The sequence below is a fragment of the Berghia stephanieae genome, chromosome 4, assembly GCF_034508935.2.
Source record: "Berghia stephanieae isolate SIO BIC M18660-M18661 chromosome 4, UCSD_Bste_1.3, whole genome shotgun sequence".
Lineage (NCBI taxonomy): Eukaryota > Metazoa > Mollusca > Gastropoda > Nudibranchia > Aeolidiidae > Berghia > Berghia stephanieae.
In genome coordinates this window covers 48,835,149-48,856,537 of record NC_088363.1, presented here as the reverse complement: position 1 = coordinate 48,856,537, position 21,389 = coordinate 48,835,149, and the positions used below count along the sequence as shown (strand labels likewise).

Sequence of the window (21,389 nt, the reverse complement as noted above, 5' to 3'; positions counted from 1 at the left end):
ATACATTGTAATATGTGGCCCAGCGTCCCGAGCCGGTAGCACATCGGGGTAAATTAGATAGTCAATCGACCCCTGAGTCTAAATAACGGTGTTATTTATATATTATTTATATTATATATCGGTCCTATTGGGATCACTAAATGGAGTTCCCCAAACCGCTTGACTCTCATCGGATTTTGTCATGTTAATCGTTTTCACTTTCATTTCGATTTTTTCTTAGGAATCGGTTCACTCCGACATAAAACCGAATAGATGCGGCGGGTTACTTTTTGATGTTGTTGTCCCAAGTTCACGAAGAGAGAGAGAGAGAGAGAGAGAGAGAGAGAGAGAGAGAGAGAGAGAGAGAGAGAGAGAGAGAGAGTTATCTAACAATTGGAGTTACCTCAGTGGCTTTACTTTACAGGTGGAAAAGATAAATCCTTACAAAATAATTATTTGGCCCTGGTTCTCACCAAGGTGATTTGATTAATTTGAAAATGTATTTAACTGAAGTGGTTGAAGTATCTTCTTGGGCTTGAGAGCAACAAAAACGTGTCTTTACTTATACTTTTTATTCATGCGAAGAGGAGACAGATGATTTAGTATTTTGAGATTTTTGGAACTGTTTGCTTACTCGGACTTTGAAGATATCGAAGTGAGTTTATTTTTAAAAAATTGATTAATTTTTTTAGAATGAGAGTTTTTATATAGCGCAATATTCACTCGAAGTCTCAAAGAGATTTACAAGGAGTCCAAGGCCAATAACAACACTTAACATATAGGACGAGACAGGAAGCCCGTTAGGCGATATTACATTATTATTTTGGACAAAACAACGCTGTTAACGACCAGGTATTCATTTTACACTTGATTACGGTGAGAGAATGTGAGTAAAGAGCCTTTTCCAATATTTGAATATTTTGGGCTTTTAGAAACCTTTACTAATTTTACTTTTTTTTTTCGAAATACTTGAAAGATCTTAAGGTAAGTTTGTATTTGTAAACCTCGCTACAATTTGATTTAAAGTATTCATTAGATTTTATCAATGATTAACTGTCGATACATTATTCATTCACGGTAAGATGAAATAATTGAATATATCTAATGAGTGTTTGAACAAGTTTTAAAAAAATTGATGTTAATGATATTGAGGTGGGTTTTTTAAAATAATCCCCGTTGTTTGGTTTCAAGTGTGCAATTGACCTTATTCGTGTTAAGTGAGTGGACGAAAGAAGAAAATGTCGATACGTTTGTTATTCATGAAAATAGAGGGTAATTGAATAGTTTTTGTGTTTGGAAAAGGGGAGGTGGTTTTTTTTTCATACGTCCTGTTTGAAACGGAAAGTGTGTATGTGTGTGTGTGTTGTGTGTGTGTGTGTATATGTGTGTGTGTGTGTGTGATTGACTTGATTAATATTCATGATTCTAAGTTTTCGTTTTCGTGCAGGTGTACATGGCACTCGCATTCGGATCGGTAAGTCCTGCTGGTTCGAGTCCAACGCTTGGAAAGGTCTCTTTGCTCAAAATTCTCTCATTGTACTCAGCTAGGTGCGGCTATGTAGTCTTGCTGTATGACACTCACTTTCGGATCGGAAGGTCCTGGGTTCGAGTCTTGCTCGGCGCATAGTTGAGTTCTTGGAAAAGGCTCTTTACTCACATTTTCTCACCGTAATCAGGTGTAAAATGAGTACCTGGCCGTCAGCATCGTTGTCTCTGTCGAAAAGAAATAGAAATATCGCCTAACAGATAGTATGCACTTGGCTAAGAAGCTCACAACATTGCCATCCGGAAATATAACTGACCAACACACAAAACTATGTGTAATCTTGAACGCTTTTAGTCTGCTTAATACAGCTTAGTGAGAATTACTCATAAACGCGGATGGCAAAAAACAATAACAAAGACTCGATTGACGTCAACTTCGTTCTATCTATTGACTACTGTTAACGATAACTCAGTTTTCAATTTATTTTGGTGACTGTCGTTTTGTATTGTGACGAAGAAAGAATCAATCTGCTCACTTCCAGGCTAGATTTTTGGCAAACGCGGTGTGCACATTATATACTATGCAGGTCTGATAACCGAACGCAATTAAGGGTGGATTTACCTTTGTTGTCACGGACAGTAGATTACGTTAGTTAGGGATCCTTTCAATTACAACAATGAGCCTATCACCATTTGAGTTATCAGACCTGCAAATACATATACGTCGGGCAACCCCAATAGATAGAACGAGGTTGACGTCACTCAGGTCTTTGTCATTGTTTTTTGCCATTCACGTTTATGAGTAATGCTCACTTAACTGTATTATCCAGGCTATAAAAGTTCATGGTTACACATAGTTTTGTGTGTTGGTCCGTTATATTTCCGGATGGCAATGTTGTATCTCAGCCAAGCGCATACTATCTATACATTCAGAAATATCTGGACAGGTAGGTCATAAATCGCTCTTTGTTGAAAAGGCTTGGGGTAGCCTATGGACACGTGGTATTACCTTATCCGAAATGGTTTATATGATCTATGGGGTTTAGTAAAATACTCATAGGCTCTGAATCTCAAATTTGGATTACTATTCCAACACCCAGAAGAGAAAAAAAGATGGTAAATCGCCGCCCCGTGTCAAATCAATTTTTTTTCGCGGAATTATGCACACGATCTTCATATCTTCCTCCCTCTCGTGGTCGTGGTCGTCCTGCTCCTTCTTTTTCTGCTTCTACTTCCTCCTTTTTTCCTCCTCCTCCTCCTCCTCTTCCTCCTCCTCCTCCTCCTCCTCTCCTCCTCCTCCTCCTCCTCCTCCTCCTTCTTCTTCTTCTTCTTCTTCTTCTTCTTCTTCTTCTTCTTCTTCTTCTTCTTCTTCTTCTTCTTCTTCCTCTTCCTCCTCCTCCGCTCCTTTTCCTCCACCTTTTCTCTTTCACCTCCAATTTAGCTGTGAATGAATCATGGTAATTGTAAAAGAACAAGTGTCAAAAGGGCATATATAGGACTCCACATGGCCCTTTTTGAGATGGGGATATATAGTCTTGCGATAACATGCGCACACGGAGCATTTAGAACCCGTGGGCTTGATCTATAAAAATTCTCATTCTCACCAAGATAAAAGAGAGCTAACGCAGAAAGAAAAGAAAACAAAACTTCTAGAAAATAAAAACAAATCCCTTTATTCATCCCACATCTAGGGTCTATTCCATGGAAAGACTGGAATAACCCAGGCGTCAGCCGCAGTGCAGGGCAGCAAATTGAGCTAGGACGAGGTGTCTTGCTCAAGACCACACAGCACAGCTGCGGGTGATCGAGCTCTATACCTTTCGGGTACGAATCAAAGACCCACTCTTTCTGCTTTGTCTGACACTGTATCATTCACTTGATTGGTGTGTCTATCGTTTTTGTGCCACATCAAAAATACTCTGTAAAGATAGGTATATTTTCAGAGTTTATAAGCCTCAATAAACTGTAGTTTATCCCGTTTTCTGTATCGCTTAAAAGTAAACTATAAAAAAACTATAGAAACTGTTGCTTGTTATCCTTTGGATAGTTTGTTATCATTAAGTACTATAAGGTAGGTCTAAGAAACCAAAGCAAAAATAAAAAGAGTAGTTGTCTCATTCCACTGTAATTTTTTTAAAGTCATCAAATTCTAATTTCGAAAATGATTGTTAAAGCTAAAAAGATATTGTGACTCATTTATGAAAAAAAAAATATCATCATCAGTAACATTGAACTTCAATTGAAAATTTTACAAAATTAGGATTGATTATTCTCCTTTAAATATTCACATTATTTTTTTCCTTTTCGGACACTTATGTGTGATGTTAAATTACGATTTAATTATAATGTTGGTCAGCAAGAATTTTTATTTCTTTAAATAATTTTTCAAACAATTATAGCTACATATTTTATACGAATATATATAATTTTAGATCATGAACAAAAAATAGCCAAATTATAATGATTTAAGAGTAAGAATTTTTGTCCAAAAGAAAAGTTAATATCGATATTGTTTACTTTTAATATTTACCTAAATGACATCGTGTCTAAAAACAACAACATGAATTCCATCGACGTGTTAATGTTTTTGTCTGTGGTTTGTCTCCCTTGAAAACATGAAATACACAATGTCTAGGTTATTATATTAAATCGTGAGGCAGATCTGCCAAATAGGAAAAAAATATTTAAAATTCGTAATTTCGGGAGATCAAAATTGTACTTGCTTTAATTCAAAAATCAACAATTTACCCTCGCAAGGATTAATTAACACTTCAAAATCCTACAAATTATGTACTCTGGCATCACCTTTCATTTTCAATAATAAGTTTTAATGACTTGGAGATACTCATAAAGGTCTGAAATTGGAGTCATAATTTCGTAATTCTACCAATTGTTGTAATAGTAGGAATGCCTTGTAAGGTGATATTACATCGGTTTAATCATTAATGTTCAGATATTCTCAGAGTCTTCGTTAGAGGAAGATCAGGAATTTGGGAACGTATTGACTCCAGGCAAACACTTCAATTCAATAACTCAAGAGTTACGCTCTTGTATCTTGGGTCAGTTCACCTTCTTATATCATTAAAAAAAATCTATAACACTTAACTGCCGTAGGTATTTAAAAAATTGACCGAGAAACTTGTCCTTTAAATTTCGGGCGATTTCTTAAACGACCCTCATCTTGGCAAAAACACTCAACCCTTGGTATTCTATCGACTTGAACCAGTTTGTCAAAAACCGAACTTATATTTCAAAAATATGAAATTCTAGCTTATTGTATTTTAAGAAACTATATATAATAATTATTCTTCCCATTACACAATTGGAAGTATCACATCAGCATTAAGAAGAGTGCTGCCGAGGCTTTAAGATCTGTCGACCATAGCAGCGGAAGGCAAGTGAGTCGAGTAAGTGTTTCTAACCTATAGCATTTAAAGAAACTATATTCATTTTTACCAATGAAGTCTTGTAATTGTATCACACCAGAAATAAGGAGAGTGCGCCCGAGGCTGCAAGATCTGTCGACATAACAGCGGATGGCAACCGAGTCAAGTAAGTAATTCTAGTTTGTAGCATTTAAGGGAACTATATATTCTTACCACTAAAGAATTGGGAGTTTATCACATCAGAAATAAGAAGAGTGTTGCCGAGGCTGCAAGATCTGTCGATAATAACAGCTGAAGGCACTGAGTCGAGTAAGTCAGTGGTAGTAGTAGTAGTAGTAGCGTATGGCTACACCTCCAAATGTACTTTGTCAACCCAGCTTCTAAAGGCTTCCTCCGCCCTAAAGATGGTTTCGTAGCCACCTTTATGTTTAGTGACTGGACAGTGGATGACGATGTGATCGCTGGTCTCTGGGGCTGCCTGACATTTCTGGCAGGTATCACTGTTTCCAAGTTTCCATCTGCACATATTTGATGCAGTTCTGCCATGTCCAGTTAAGAGGCGGTTTGAGGAAATCCAGTATTTCCTGGCGTTATTGAATGCAGGCACTCTTTTGGTTGGATCTTTAATGATGTTTCCTCCTTTTGGTGTTTCCCTGTTCCACATTTCTCTCCAGTTTTCCTCCACACTGAAGTCTGAGATTTTTGTTATGTGGAAAGGTCTTCTCGATTTAAGTCTTGTTGTTGAAGGTGCCCCCTTTACGATTGATTTTATGGGAGTGTTGTATGTGGCTTCGTCAATTCTTGCATGCATCCTTTGATTAGCATCTTGTGGTCTTAAACTTGGTGGTGCAATGCCGCTCAGTGTTGGAAGCCACTGAGTTGGAGTTGACTTGAGACATCCTGTTATAATTCTCATTGATTCTCTTAATCGGATGTCAATGCGATTTACATGTGGGCTCCTCATCCAAACGGGGGCACAGTATTCTCCCACACTATAGCACAGTGCCAAAGCAGACGTTCTCAGCACCTGTGGTGAGGCTCCCCAGGTGGTGGTTGCGAGTATTCTCACCAGGCTGTTTCTTTTTGCGATTTTATTTGCGGTTCCTTCAATGTGTTTGCGATAGTTTAGTTGTCTGTCCAATGTAATGCCAAGGTATTTAGGATTGGGGTTGGGGGTAGTAAGTCAGTAAAGAATATAAACGTTTCATATCATTGACTGTAAAATGAGGTTTCAGCATTAAAAAAACACTTTTACATAATACCGATGTGAGGTGTTGGGCACTAAGATGAAACTTGGAATATATAAAAGGAACGATGAGGACGTCACTCAGCTCTTTGTCATTATTTTGAGATAGTCTAATTAGATCCTTGATTAGATTAGTGATTAGTTCTCACTAAATTATACCAATCAGACTATAAACCTTAAAGCTTACACACCGTTTTGTGTATTGCTATGTTTAATTTGTCTGGCGGATGCTGTGAGTAATATACGTAAACACATAGCATCAATACTGTATTTTAAATCTAGGAGAAAGAATAACGTTTCCTAAAGAGCAGAAAACCAAAATGTCATAAATCAAAATCAGACTATTAAAGTAAGTTGTCCTTCAGAGTTGTAAGACCCATGGAGCCGGAGTATATCCCGGTTTCTATAGCGTGAAACGGACAATAGCAATTGCTTGCTACCCTTTTGGTAGGACGCTAGTCTCTCGCAAGTTACTTTCCGCCAGATCTAACAGACCCAGCTACCCATTTACTACTGGGTGAACAGGGGGGGGGGGGTCGGAAAAAATCAGACAATTATAACTTTTAAAACTTATTGTTCACTTTTCGATATCTGCTTCACATCGGTCAATTAAATACGGTTATGTGGTCTAGTGGTATGACAATTGCTTTCGGATCGGACGGTCCTGGGTTCGAGCCTCGCTCGGCGCATAGTTGAGTCCGTGGAATAGACTCTTTACTCGCATTCTCTCACCGTCCTCGGGTGTATAATGAGTTCCTGGCCGTTAACAGCATTGCGATATCGCCTTATAGGCGTCATGTCCGTTCTACATGTTACATGTTGCTGTTGGTCAGGGACCTATATTGTAAAGCGCTTTGAGCACGTTTTTTTTTTTAATTTGTTAAATTTTTTTTAACAATACCGTTCTGAGGCATTGAGTTACATTTTAACACAAATGATTTAAAAAAACAAAAACAACTTTGATTTCTCACGGATAGAAAATGTACGATGTATTTGAAACAACAACAATGTGTCTTGATATTTAGATTTTAAGTCAACATAATTCGCTTAACATATTAATCTTGTTCAAAAATGATATTTAAATAAAAGGCGGAGGCTAAGTGTTTGGGATAAATAGCATTTTCATCAGCTTGTTATATACATATGTATTACGTTCGCCTCCTCCTCCTCCTCCTCCTCCTCCTCCTCCTCCTCCTCCTCCTCCTCCTCCTCCTTCTTCTTCTTCTTCTTCTTCTTCTTCTTCTTCTTCTTCTTCTTCTTCTTCTTCTTCTTCTTCTTCTTCAAAATGCAAATCAAATAAATCTCGTAAGGCTTAAGGGTTATGATTAATTTATAAGATTGTCATCAACCTGTTGCATATTCATTACATTGGAAAATTTAGACGAGGTTTTTTATTTGACGATGATAACGATGATGATTATGATGCTGATGTTGGGGTTATCAGACCTGTAAATGAGTACACGTTGGGTCTTGTTCATCCCGAAATAATACCGTATTGAAATGGTAGGTCATAAATTTTGAACACGAGAAAAAAAATTCCATTGTTTATGATCCTACATTGATGTTTTACGTCACGCAATGTTCGACATAACACATTTCTCTGGTATGTGTGTCTTCAGGACTGAGATAAACCCTTAGGAATGCGACCACGTCTGGTGACGAGTCACAACACATATAAAAAACACGGATATTATAAGAGATGAACCTGACATATTTTTTTCCATTCATTACAGCTTGTGATAAGATAATCGGAGTATAACGTAGAAGTGATTTTTTATGAAAAAGGGGAAAACCCGAAATGATTATCTTTTGAAGCGATTGATAGAGGCTGTTAGAGCTTGACGTCAGACCTTCGTCTGTTGATGGGGGTTTTTTTTTCAGCCAGAGAACATAGCAATAATGTCGTACAATAAACATGCTCAAAACGGCGTCCCAATCCAACAGCAACACTTAATATGTAGGACGAGACATGACGCCTGTAAGGCGAATACATTTTATTTTCTCTTACAAAGATAAAAAAGTTCATTTTTTTCCAAGAGCTCATATTTACGCCGCCAGAGCGAGACTCGATCCTCCTCCTCCTCCTCTTCCGTCTCATTTTCCTCCTCTTTCTTCTTCTTCTTCTTCTTCTTCTTCTTCTTCTTCTTCTTCTTCTTCTTCTTCTTCTTCTTCTTCTTCTTCTCCTTCCTTTTATTCTAACTCCTCCATCTCCTCCTCCTCCTCCTCCTCCTCCTCCTCCTCCTCCTCCTCCTCCTCCTCCTCCTCCTCCTCCTCCTCTCCTTCTCTTCTTCTTCTTCTTCTTCTTCTTCTTCTTCTTCTTCTTCTTCTTCTTCTTCTTCTTCTTCTTCTTCTTCTTCTTCTTCTTCTTCTTCTTCTTCTTCTTCTTTTTCCATGACAATGGCCCAAGGTCCCCCAATGCGAGTGCCATACCACCAATCCACAAAACTGTACATATAGCCGTACAAGAAAAAGGGGAAAAACCTAATATATCTTTTCAAGAGTTGATTAGTATGTGGTTGAGATGACACATGTGTCTACTCTGTCGTATTCTGAACAAAGCACGTATTAAAAATTTTGGCCAGAAAACTCGTCCTTCAAGTATCGATAGATCAAAATGATACTCATCCTGGAAAAAAAACCCTCTGAAACTTGGATTTCGCTAAGTTTTGTATTTTTCCAAGATGAGGGTCATTTTTATCGATCGATATCTGAGGGATGAGTTTTCTGGCAAAAGTTTTAATGCATGGGCATTTTTTTAGAGTACGGCGGTACTGAGCTATGCTTTTGCTACTCAGAGGGGTGGAATGATATTCGACTTCTAATCTGTAGATTTCTGGTTCGAGTCCAGACTTGAGCAGGGCAAAATTAGGTAACCGGTAAAGAATAATGAACAAAAATGAATATAACAACTCCGAAGTAGAAAAAAAAACCCCACGGAACTTGGCTGATAAAGGGTTTTGAGCCCGAAACGTTCCGTGTTTGCTATTTTTCTATTTTGTAGCTATTGTATCCATTTTTGTCCATTACTTTTTACAGTCCAAAACGTGTCGCAGATTAGTTTCACTTTGACTTGTAAATGATAAAGGCATTTTTCTCTTAGTAATAGGGAGAAAAAGTTGTGACGTCACACCTTCCACTTTTCCGGTTCCAAAATTATTGGAAGCGTGTATGTAATCAGTTCTTTATAGGACTATTAATGAATAGGTTATATTATTGAATCATAAGATGGCATAACTGTTTTAGTATCAGGATGTATAGGCAGATGCTTAGAATTACGGGTCGTAAAAGAGCAAGGATGGATGATCTTTACTGACTTCAAGTTAGACAAGAAAATAAGATGCCATCATTCTGAAACAAGGAGATTAGAACCAGTCTTTTTGAAAACACTTTTGTTCCATATTTATAAAAGATATGGGGATTCCGATAGCTCAGTTGGTAGAGCACTCGCTTCACACGCAAAGGGACCGAGATCGATCCCGGGTGCAGTATGCTAGATCTGGCGGAAAGTACTCTGCAATGGACTAGCGTCCTATCCAAAAGGTAACTAGCAAGCAATTGCTATTGTCCGTTTCACGCTATAGAAACCGGGGAAAAACTCCGGCTCCACGAGCCAAATGGCTCTGAGGGATTATTTACTTTATAAAAGATATAATGTTAATCTTCCTGTTTTATCCAATACTGCATAGTTATTTAAGTATTTCAAATTTTAATCTTTTTCAACAAATCCTGTACGCACCTAGCTAGTTTTACAACATAATAATTTCAAAAATGACCACAAGTAAAGGTTATTCTTGTCCTGCCTGGAATTCCCCTCACAAAAAACGACACTGCTGAACGTGTCGTAAGCGTCGTTAAACTTTCCTTTACTACATGATAAGTAATGTACAAAAATAAATAAATAAATAAATAAATAAATAAATGAATAAATAAATAAATAAATAAATAAATAGAACAGCTTTAAAAAAAGGCCATTCTTCCAAACAAAACAAAACAAAACAAAAATAAACAAACAAAAAACAGTAAATACATTATTATTAACGTTTTGAGGATGTTTTTATAACCGACACACCCATTACCCAGTTCTAAAGAATTCTAGAAGACCAACGAAGAAAAAAAAACCTAATGTAAACGATATTTCGATTCCCGATAAGATTGGCATGCAGAAATCTACAATTATTGTCGCCGAAGGTTAACTATAGATAGCAGTGGACGGAAATTTTGTAACCGTGGATTTTTCCACAGACAAATATTTTAGTCTTTATTTAACCAGTTAACTGCCGTTCTCTGTGAAAAAAACTCAACAAAAACACGTATTTAACAATTTGGCCAGAAAACTCGCTATTCAAATGTCGATCGATTTAAATGGCAAAATAATTTTTTAAAAAATCATCTTGACAAAAGCGCTCAAACCTGGGACTTTATACTAGACCACGCGAGATCCCAGATTTGAGAGCTTTATTTTGCCAAATTAATGTTCATTTAAATCGATCAATATTTTAAGTTCGAGTTTTCTGGCCAAATTTTTAAATCCGCGTTTTTCAAGAGTACGGTAGTCAACTAGTTGATATAAAACAGGTCGACAACACTTCATTCAGGCATGTTCTAACAAAATACATAATCAATGCTACGATAAATAGAGGATATCATGAAGAATTGATCTGTATATAAAAGTATTATTATTAACTAGGTTTCTAATAAAAGACACGTTTATACTAAAAGTAGAAATAACAGTAGATATCATCTACCCAAGAAATATGAAAACAGAGAATCAAAAACTAAATGGATACAATCCTCAGAATTTCATCTTTCCTCCTTACACTATCAGTGGTGAGTAAAAATTGGCTATTATTTCATTTTTAAATTAAGATACTTTTGAGTATTTGACAGCATGTTGTATCTAAAAGGGAAGACAATACGTGACGTCACACCTTCTACTTTTCCGGTTCCAAAACGTGCGTTTGTAACCAGTCCTTGGTAGGACTAATAATGAATAGTTTACAGTTTACATATTGAATCAAAAGGTGCCATAACTGTTTTAGTAGCAGGGTGTATAGGCAGATTATTAAGATTACGTTCCATAAAAGAGCGAGGATGGATGTTCTTTATTGACGACAAGCATATAATTAGACTAGAAAGTAAAGATTCCACCACTTTGAAACCAGCAGACCGATTAAACAAGGTTGGTATCCAGTCCTCCATAAGAGTGGTTTTACACTTCCAATGAGATTGGAACCAGGTTTTTGACATCGCAATTTTGTTCTCTATTACACAGGGTATACATCCGCTCTTCCGGAAGAGTGATTTTACACTTCCAATGAGATTGGAACCAGTTGTTTTGACATCACACTTTTGTTCCCTATTTGTAACCAGTTGTATCAAAAAGGTATAATATTCCGGGCTAAACCTGAATGTTAAACATCAGATTTTAAGCTTAACGTAACATAGCCTTTGGCTCGGTGGTTCAACGGTACGGTGTCTCGTCGTCACAAAAGTCAAGCGATGTTAAGCGTGGTCAGTGGGGACGGTGATCATGGAAAATTCTGGTCTCGATATTTTTGTATCCTTGAGTAAGGCACTTATCATACATTACCCCACTCGACTCAGATGTAATGGATATTGTCAGAGTGTTAGTACAAAAAGGACGCCTAACAGGCGGCTGGTATTGCATGAAATGAAAATATTATGGACCATATGGCTTACTGCGGGAATAAATGAGTGAAACATTAATTCATGACACCAACAACATCATCATTAAGAATGCATAAACTCCTAGCCTAGTCATCTCAGTATTTTATGTCAATTCATCGCCTACTTTGCTGACTAAGGGAAAACCCGAAACATCACATCGGTTGTCAGATGTTTACCTTACACCAATGCCTGCTCCCTGATTTTTTTCAATTTGATATGGAAAGGATTGTATTATGAAGGCCATGACATAGAATTATTTGTTGGCCGAGTGGTTAAGGCAATGCACTGTGACCCACAGATACTGCGTTCGAGCCTCGTTTCAGACACTTTCGTTTTTTTCTTTGGGTAAGATTATCAATCCCCAATTCGCTCTTTTTTGGACAACATGTGGGATTCCTGTTGAATTCAGACGTTTGTCTGATAAAGAATGATAAAATTCCTTGGTGGAATTCCCAGGCGACGGCGTCTCGCGAGCGTAATTACTTTCATTTCCACCGGGCCCCAATTTTATCAAACATTTCCCAATTTGTACACCAAACACTTCCAGATCTTGAGATGTGTAACAGATTAATTGGAGACGACGTGTATTTATTTGAAGGTCTGATAACCGAAATTGTTAGGTTCTAATTATATTATTTAATAACAAGCAATAATCATTTTAAATAATTATTTTCGCTTTTTTTTTTACTTCCAAATGATATAAATATTAATTTACTAATCTATTTGTTTTCAAATATTTTCAATTATCAATTTATAGTGACAATTTAAACTATTCTACAGTGCTGATATCATTCTTATATAAAGCACAACTCTGGCTGTGAAACCGCTCCTTATTTATATATAAATCTTCCTTTATTTATCTTACTGTATAAATCATAACACCTATGTACAAAACAAATCCTTTTTGGGATGCAATAAAATATTATTATTATTTATTATTATATTATTATTATTATTATTATTTTATTATTATTATTATTATTATTATTATTATTATTATTATTATTATTATTATTAAAATATCATCCATTACAACAATGTTAAATCTTGACTAGAGAGCATTCAAATGACATTATAAATTATAAGGGGATTCTAAAATTTGAAAGGATGTGATAAGCAAGCAATCCAGGCTTGAGCTTGATGAGATGTGATCTGGTGAAGGTAGCTAATATATTCATGATTTAATTTATGCAAATTTACACGTACTTCATCATTATCGGCGTAATAATAGGTGTGCGGTGTACCGTGCATTGACTGAACAACGCATGTCTCAATATGGTCAGATTACATCGTCTTACATATCAATATATAATATGCTATGAGGAATAACTTTTGAAACCTCCTTAGACATAATATCCGGATAGAAAATTAGTTAACACTCTCAAGGAAAACATTGGACACCGTAGAATAGACACATAGATAACCACGCCTCTCGGACAGTCGTCATAATGTAAACAATGGCAGTGATTGGTAGACATCACGAACTACACAGATTATACTATCAATGGCATGTGTCTAAGTAGAATACACACTGTTCTACCGCTTGATCAATAGATAGAATCAAGTTGACGTCACTCGGGTCTTTGTTATGTTTATAGTTGATTATTTTACAAATTAAAAAAAACAAATATAAGGATCATTTTATTGTTTTTCCACTACATTTTGACTATACTGTAAATAAAACGTTTATATTTTATCAAATCTCACCGTTGTGCACTTATTTGCAGGTCTGATAACCCAATTCATTATGGCTGATTGTGTTAATGGAATTTTTTTAATGACGCAAAATACAGCAATGACTATGAACATTTTTGTTTTCTATTTTTGTGGGAAACACTAGACGTCTACGCTTAAATCGAACTTTTCTCCACTGAGTAAAAATATTTTTAAATTTTGAAAATCTATTCATAAATTTAAAAAAGTTATGCAGTTTCAAAAGTGTCATTTATTTGGATGGCCCCAAATAGAGAAAAAAAACCCGAAAAAGATGGGACGCTTTTTCTACTTTTTTTTTCTGGTTTGTGGCTGTATCTCGCTTAATACTTAATACGTGGAATTAGAGATTGAACCTTGGCAAATTTATCAGAAAATATGATGATGACATCAGAAGAGTTCTAACTTCTATAGTTTTAGAGATGTATGGCTTGGGTCAACCATAATTTTGTTTTAAAATAATATACATATTGATTGTGTAATTTTGTGTCTACAACCCATACAAATGGTACGAAAAATGCCTGCTTAACTATTATCAAACAAAAAGTCCCATGAGACCATGACTTTGTTATTTCTAGTATTTATCTGAGAGAGAGAGAGAGAGAGAGAGAGAGAGAGAGAGAGAGAGAGAGAGAGAGCGAGAATGTGTGTGCGTGTGTGTGTGTGTGTGTGTGTGTGTGTTAGTCTACTGGTGGGGAAAGAGAAATTGGACAAGTCTGTTTCAAAGGGGACAAGGAGTGTTAAAAAGTCGAATTGTCAACTGCTTATTAAAACAAAATGCCATAGCTGACAAGGTCAATTACCCCTATGACGTAACAATAAATAAAAAAACAACTAAAAAAGCGTGCGAGAGTATGCGTCCTCAGACTTCTCGCGCGCGGCTGCCAGATGACCACGTGTGTGCTCAAATATAGAATTTTGTTTCTGCTCTTAAATTTTATTCATTTATTTTTCTCTCCGTTACATTTTATCCTATTCTATTCATTTTTTTTGTATGTTAAATTCAAGTAGTTTTTAGCCACTTTTGAAGAAGAATTGGGTCAGGTGGAAGTCTCACCATCTTGCAGCCTTGCCTCGTTGACGTCATTTTCGTGTCAAGCGATGGTGGAAGGGGGGGGGGGGGGGGCAAAATGGCTGGCTCCTCTTCTCACTCATTGAGGTGTAAATAGGGTTGATGTTTTGTGATTATACCTGAAAAGTACTTATCATAATCCGATGAAATTTGAAAAATTAATAGAAGAAATGAGTATATAAAACCTTATTAACGGCAAAAACTCTTCTCTTGGTAGTTTTAGAAATATGTTACTTCAAAGAATAAACATCTATTTTTACGGTCTTCTTGTAATTGCACGAACTTTGCCGTTTTACATAATCTAAAACAATTTTTTTTACTAATTGAGTGCCAACATTCAGTCATATTTATTGATAAACATCGTCGTAATGACTTTTAAAAAATAGCATACACGAAATCGCCGTGCCCAATATTCTGCCTTAAATTCGAGCCATCTCGGGACCCAAATCGAGGCCCATAGATTTCGTAAGATCGGCATTGCTACAAAATAGTATTCGTTACAACAATGTTAAACTAGGCCCATAATTGCGTTCGGATGTCAGACCTGTATATTTGTACACGCCGGATCTCACGTTTACAATAATTTCTAATGTGTATACATTTTTGGGCATATCTAGATCTAGCTTGTATTTGTAGTTTTCTCTGAATGATGAAACAGGGACTACGTAAGTAGTCCAGATTTTGAAAATTAGCTCAATATATTATATGCAATTGGTTGTCGAGTGGTGTATAAATAAAATGTGTATGCATTACTTTTCCTAGTTTTCAGTTTGTATAGAGAGTAACAATTTTTGTTTAATTTAGGGTCAAGGTTAAAATGGGTCTTTTGCAAAGTGCACTTATTTGCATAATTGCATATATTATTACGTACACATAGGTCTTGTTAAAATCTCGAGAGATCTGTTTTTGAATCTTTAATAAAGGGCAAAATCCACTAAATGGGTGACAAAGCGCTTTATAAGGTGTCCCGAGCCAATAACAACTCTTAACATGTAGGGCGAAATGACGCTTTTTTATGATAGAAAACAAAACCGCAGTTACTATCAATCTATATATTTTCGCATTTTCCAGGGACTCAACTTTGCGTCGTCGTCCCCCCCCCCCCCTCCCCCAATCCCGCTCGGTAAACAAACCAGAGACGGACGGGTCCAAAGGCGAATTATACAACATAAAACTGATTGTAATTGTCGTCTTATCCTTTTCCGATTCCAACTTCTTTAGAAGTATGCATGTAACCAGCCCTTCGGAGGACTAATAGTTGTATTAAATTGAAGTGTGCATGCATACCTATACACACTTATTGTACACCATTTTGAAGATTTTGTATAAATGACACGCCTTCAATCGACCTTCACCAACATTATATATATATATATATATATATATATATATATATATATATATATACATATATATATATATATACACACACACACACATATATATATATACATATATATATATATATATATATATATATATATATATATATATATAATATAATAGTAATGATAATAATTATGATGGTGATGATGATAATGCTATTAATTTTAACGTTGACACATATAATATTATCTTTTTGCGATAAAGGATTCATAAAAAAAGCAGGAACTTATCATCCCATTCCCATTTCATGATCTTGCAATAAAAGCACTATTAGGAGACTAAATTTTATGGTAATCTCCCATCCCCCTCTCCCCGCCAACAAATCTCAAGGCTCTTCAATTGACATAATCAGATAAAAAATAGAAGATAACTATTGATTTGATTTCGACACAAATTTATTATCTTTTGAGTGCTTTATTTTTACGATGCCTACAAGATAGCAAAATAAAGAGGTCATAAGATGAATGGAAAAAAAATATAGAATAGGTCACAGTAGTAGCCTTTAGACAGTGTGCGTTTGGCTAAGAACTCACAACATTGCTATCCGGAAATATAACTGCCCAACACACAAAACTATGTGTATTCTTGGTCGTTTATAGTCTAGTTAATACAGTTTAGTGAGAATTACCCATAAACATGGATGGCAAAAAAAAAAAACAATAACAAAGACCTGAGTGACGTTATTTTCATTCTATCTATAGATGCTGTGCGTTTGGCTAAGAGACCCACAATATTGCCATCCAGAAACGGACCAACACACAAAATTATGTTTAACATTGTTTAACATTTTATATTCTGGTTAATACATTTTAGTGAGAATTACTCATAAACATGGATGTCCAAAAAAAAAAAAAAACAACAAAAAAAAAAAAAAAAAAAAAAAAAAAAAAAAAAACAAAAAAAAAAAAAACAACAACAGGTGACGTCACTTCATTCTCGTATGCGTTTAACTAAAATATTTACGACATCTGCTGTCCGAGAGGTAAAATTACCAAAACACAAAACTATTGATGCTATACATTTAGGTATAATACTCAAAACACCCACCAGCCAGATATAACGTAACAACACACAAAACTATGTGTAACCTTAAACGTTTATAGTCCGAGTGATTGAATTTAGTGAGGACTAATCATTAAAATGGCTGTCTAAAAGCCATAACAAAGAGCTGAGTTCTATATTTGTAACCTCTCATGTTTATAGTCTGATATCAATTTTGTGAGAATCATCCAATTGGCTGTTTAAAAAACAATAACAAAGAGCTGAGTGACATAAAATTCATTCCCACTAAAATTTGATGGATGAGACGAAAATTCGCTTAAGTTTTACTGCTCATTTATGCGCGGTATCTTGAGAAGCGAGACTTCAAATTCGACGAGACAGGCTCCTCAAAAAAGTCTGAGGCTTGGGGCATTTTTGTGCTTCACCGTCACAGTAGAGATGTTGTGATTTACGGCCTTTCGCTTCCTAATCATCCGATAAGGTCGCCCCGACTGCCTCTCTAATCGCCTGTGTCAATTCTTTCCACAGTCTTTTGATGTGGATGCTAATTTCATAAGATCTTCCTTCGATTTTAGTTCTTGGTTATTTTGGCGGCATTTTAGCTCTCTATTTAGGGCAGTGTGAATTGAAGTGGGCGGCCTGCCTTCATCTATCTTATGTCACACACACACACACACAGACACACACACACACACATATATATATATATATATATATATATATATATATATATATATATATATATATACTCTGTGTCTTTTTGTCTGTCAATAATGACATCAAGGATATTTCTAGGATCGCCTCTTCCACGATCAACAAGTGGAATTGGCACAGTAACTTTGTCTCCTTGTTCGTCAGCTCGCATCTCTAAACGACTTCCTTTTCACCACCCTTTCTGCTTATGCATTGGCAGCTTCACGACGACGCCTTTTGATTTGTTTGATGCGTTCTTCGACTCGAAGGTTTTCAGCGGAGGAAACAGACTGTCAGATGGAGTGGGTGAGAGAGACGTCACATGCTCTTCTGGTCTTGTATAAGAACCAGGACTGTCAACATCGTAGGTAGATGGTGTTGCTGTGCGCGAGGACGGTCCTGTGGGTAGAACAGTGTCTTGTGCTGATTTGCTTTCAAGTTCAACTGGAAGTAGAATATCGTATGTCACACCAACTGTTGCTGTTTCATCACTTGTAGCTTAGATCTGGTTTGTAACCCCATCAGATTGGGAGAGAGGGTTTTCATTTATAGCAAGAAAATCTCCCTCAGTTTCCATCCGAGCAATCACTTTCACTGGCAAAGACGAAGTAGTAAGTCGAACCCGAGTCTCACAGCCAAACATTGCAGAATATGGAGAGCACTGTATCCCGGAAAGAAGAGCACTATTTTTCTGGAACTGAACAAATTTGATGCCTGTAGGTCAATACTGGAGTCATTATCAGTCATCCATGCCACCAGCATAACTTTAATATCAGCATTTGCTCGCTCAACTAACCCCTGACTTTGGGGATGGCGAGGTTTACCGTTCACATTTTTAGGTTTGGCCAAACTTCCTTCAGCTCTGTGATGACGTGTGAAGTGAACTCGGATCCGTTATCGCTTTGGAGAATAACTGGTGCACCAATGAGAATAAAAATGTCCAGTAGATAAGAAGCAACCTCTGCACCTCTTTTTAGATGTCAAAGTTCTATGGATGCAAAACTGGAACACCATTGGAACTGTTTTCTTATCTTGCGACCTTGACATACGATGATAGAACGTTTTCAGAAGTCTCCTGTAAAAACGTACTATCTAACTTGTAAGGATAATTTTTAATTTATATATTGATTCTATGTAAAATACTCACAACATCCGCCAGCCAGATATAACGTATCAACACACAGACATGTTTAATCTTGAACGTTCATAGTCCGTTTGATAACATTTAGTCAGGAGTTATCACCAAAACGCCTGTCTAAAAGCAATGACAGAGCTGAGTGAAGTCAATTTTATTCCATCCATAGATAGAACGAAGTTGACGTCACTCAGGTCTTTGTTATTGTTTTTTGCCATCCATGTTTATGAGTAATTCTCACTTAACTGTATTAACCAGACTATTAACGTTCACGGTTACACATAGTTTTGTGTATTGGTCCGTTCTATTTCCGGAGGGCAATGTTGTGAGTTTCTTAGCCAAGCGCACAGCATCTATATATATTTTCAGACCGCCAATCCGGTGATTAGTTCTCACTTAAGTCTCTCTCACAGCCTTTAAACGTTAAAAGTTACACATACTTTTTCTATTGGTGTGATTCATCTGGAGGGCACAAAATGTGAGAATTTTACATTAACGTATATCAACAATATTGGATTAAAACTATTTGCAAAATTGAACGAATAAAGTTGACGTCGCACGGTTCTTTATTATTGCATTGACACAGCACAGTTGGGTGAATAATTCTCACAAACGGTTCGTCGAATACTAACTGTTTAAGTTTACACATTTGATCTGGCGGACAGAAAGGGTCAGTATTTTATCTAAACGTGTAGCATGAATACACATCTAGTATTAAGGGCATGCAATTGTCACTGATTATGTCCCTTAGCTGTGTCCAAAACAATGAGCACTAATAAGATGACAACTAACAAGTAAACTTTATTTTTATAGGCTGGATAACTTCTACGAGTGAACAAAACTCACAAATCACAAAATTCTTAAAAAGAAGAAGTCAAAGCACTGAGATGCCAGATCCGTTATATACTTGTCTTTTGGTCACTATAAAGGGAGTGAACTTGGTAGCAAACGCACTCACTCAATAGATAGCAAATGCAGCGTTTTGTGAGAAAGCGTTTCAAATCGACTGTTTTGAATTTGAATGAAGTTGTCGATCACGATATTCACATTCCAGACATATTTCACACGACAACAGACACACGACCAGAGCTATCTAATAAGCTGTACAATAACACAACAACAACAACAACAACAACAACAACAACAACAACAACAACAACAACAACAACAACAACAGAAAAAATACACCAATGATTACCTTGTCAAACACAACAAAAATAACAACATGCGCTATAAATAAATCACCAATGATCACGTTATCAGCGACAACAACAACAATATCAACATCAATAAAAACGCTAACAACAACAATCATCATCCATCGTGGATTGTACTCTTGAGCACGTTGCCGGCCAGCTGTCTCACCGAATCACGATCCTCTGCGGTGCGCATGAAATCTGTGTTGCTTTTTAAGTCACATTTGGCCATTCTTAGGTTATTTAGATAAGTCATTCTTTGTCTTCCTCTAGCTCTCTTTCCTTCGATCATCCCAGATGTTACCAACTTTTCTATTCCTTCTCTTCTCCACACATGTCCCAGAAACCGTAACTGCCTCTTTCTGATGTTATCGATCAGTATTCTTCCCTTTCTCATCTTCTCCAACACTTCTTCGTTCGTACACCTGTCTGTCCATGATACCCTCAACATTCTTCTATATACCCACATCTCAAATGCCTCTAACCTCCTCGTACATTCTTTGTCAAGCGTCCACGTTTCACAACCGTATAAAAGGGTACTTATGACAACAACAATAAAGACATCAAAAAGGACAATAAACAAAAAATCAATTATAACGTTATCAACTATAATAGCAAAAAATAACAAAAGAAAAAAACACAATATGGGTCAGCGTGGCTCAGCAGTTAGGTCTTTGCTTCGTACCCGACAGGTACCGAGTTCGAAAACCCGCTGCCTTGAGCAAGTCATTTCGCCCTAGCATCAGTTTGCGGCGCTGCAATGCGGTTGACACCTGGGATATTCCAGACTTCTCTTGGAAGAGACCCTAAAGACAAATTTTCCCTATGGGATGAATAAAGGGCTTTATATTTATTTATTAAAACAACAATTATGATAACAATAACAATGACAATAATAACAACAAAAAAGAACAATAAAGAAAACAACACTATCACTATTAACAACAACAACAACAACAACAACAACAATAACAATAACAACAAAATTACAATGATAGTAACAATAATATAAATACTAGCAACAACCCATAAACCATACAAATGACAACAACAACAACAATAAAACCAATAATCAAAGCATCAATGATAACGGTATTAACAATAACAACAACAACAATTGCAAGAATAAGATTAACAACAATAACAGAAATACAAACAAGAATAACAACAACAGCAACAACGACTATAAGAACAACAAGACCAAGAAAAGAGACAACTAACAATAAGTTAACAGGGGACAGCATGGCTCAGCATTCCTTCTTTTCTTCTTACCCGAAAGGTACCGAGTTCGATCATCCGCCGCTGCGCTGTATGGCCTAAAGCAAATAACCTCACCCTAGCTGAATTTTCGGCGCTGCACTGCGGCTGACGCCTAGGTTATTCCAGTCTTCCCTTAGAATGGATACTA

General features: G+C 36.4%; 1 protein-coding gene across 2 annotated transcripts in view; it reads left to right on the top strand.

Annotated features, from left to right (window-relative positions):
• The first annotated feature begins 391 nt into the window (after positions 1 to 391).
• LOC144970741 (sodium- and chloride-dependent glycine transporter 1-like) overlaps positions 392 to 21,389 on the top strand; it is a 55,761-nt gene continuing 34,763 nt past the window's right edge. The window contains exons 1-2 of one of the 2 annotated variants that reach the window (XM_078910717.1): positions 392 to 634; positions 4,951 to 5,016. In XM_078910717.1, coding sequence (XP_078766843.1) covers positions 5,001 to 5,016 — 16 coding nt within the window. In that variant the 5' untranslated portion in view covers positions 392 to 634; positions 4,951 to 5,000. Of the gene's footprint in view, positions 635 to 4,950; positions 5,017 to 10,759; positions 10,924 to 21,389 lie in introns of those variants that run through there. The other variant, XM_078910716.1, reaches the window with a different exon arrangement.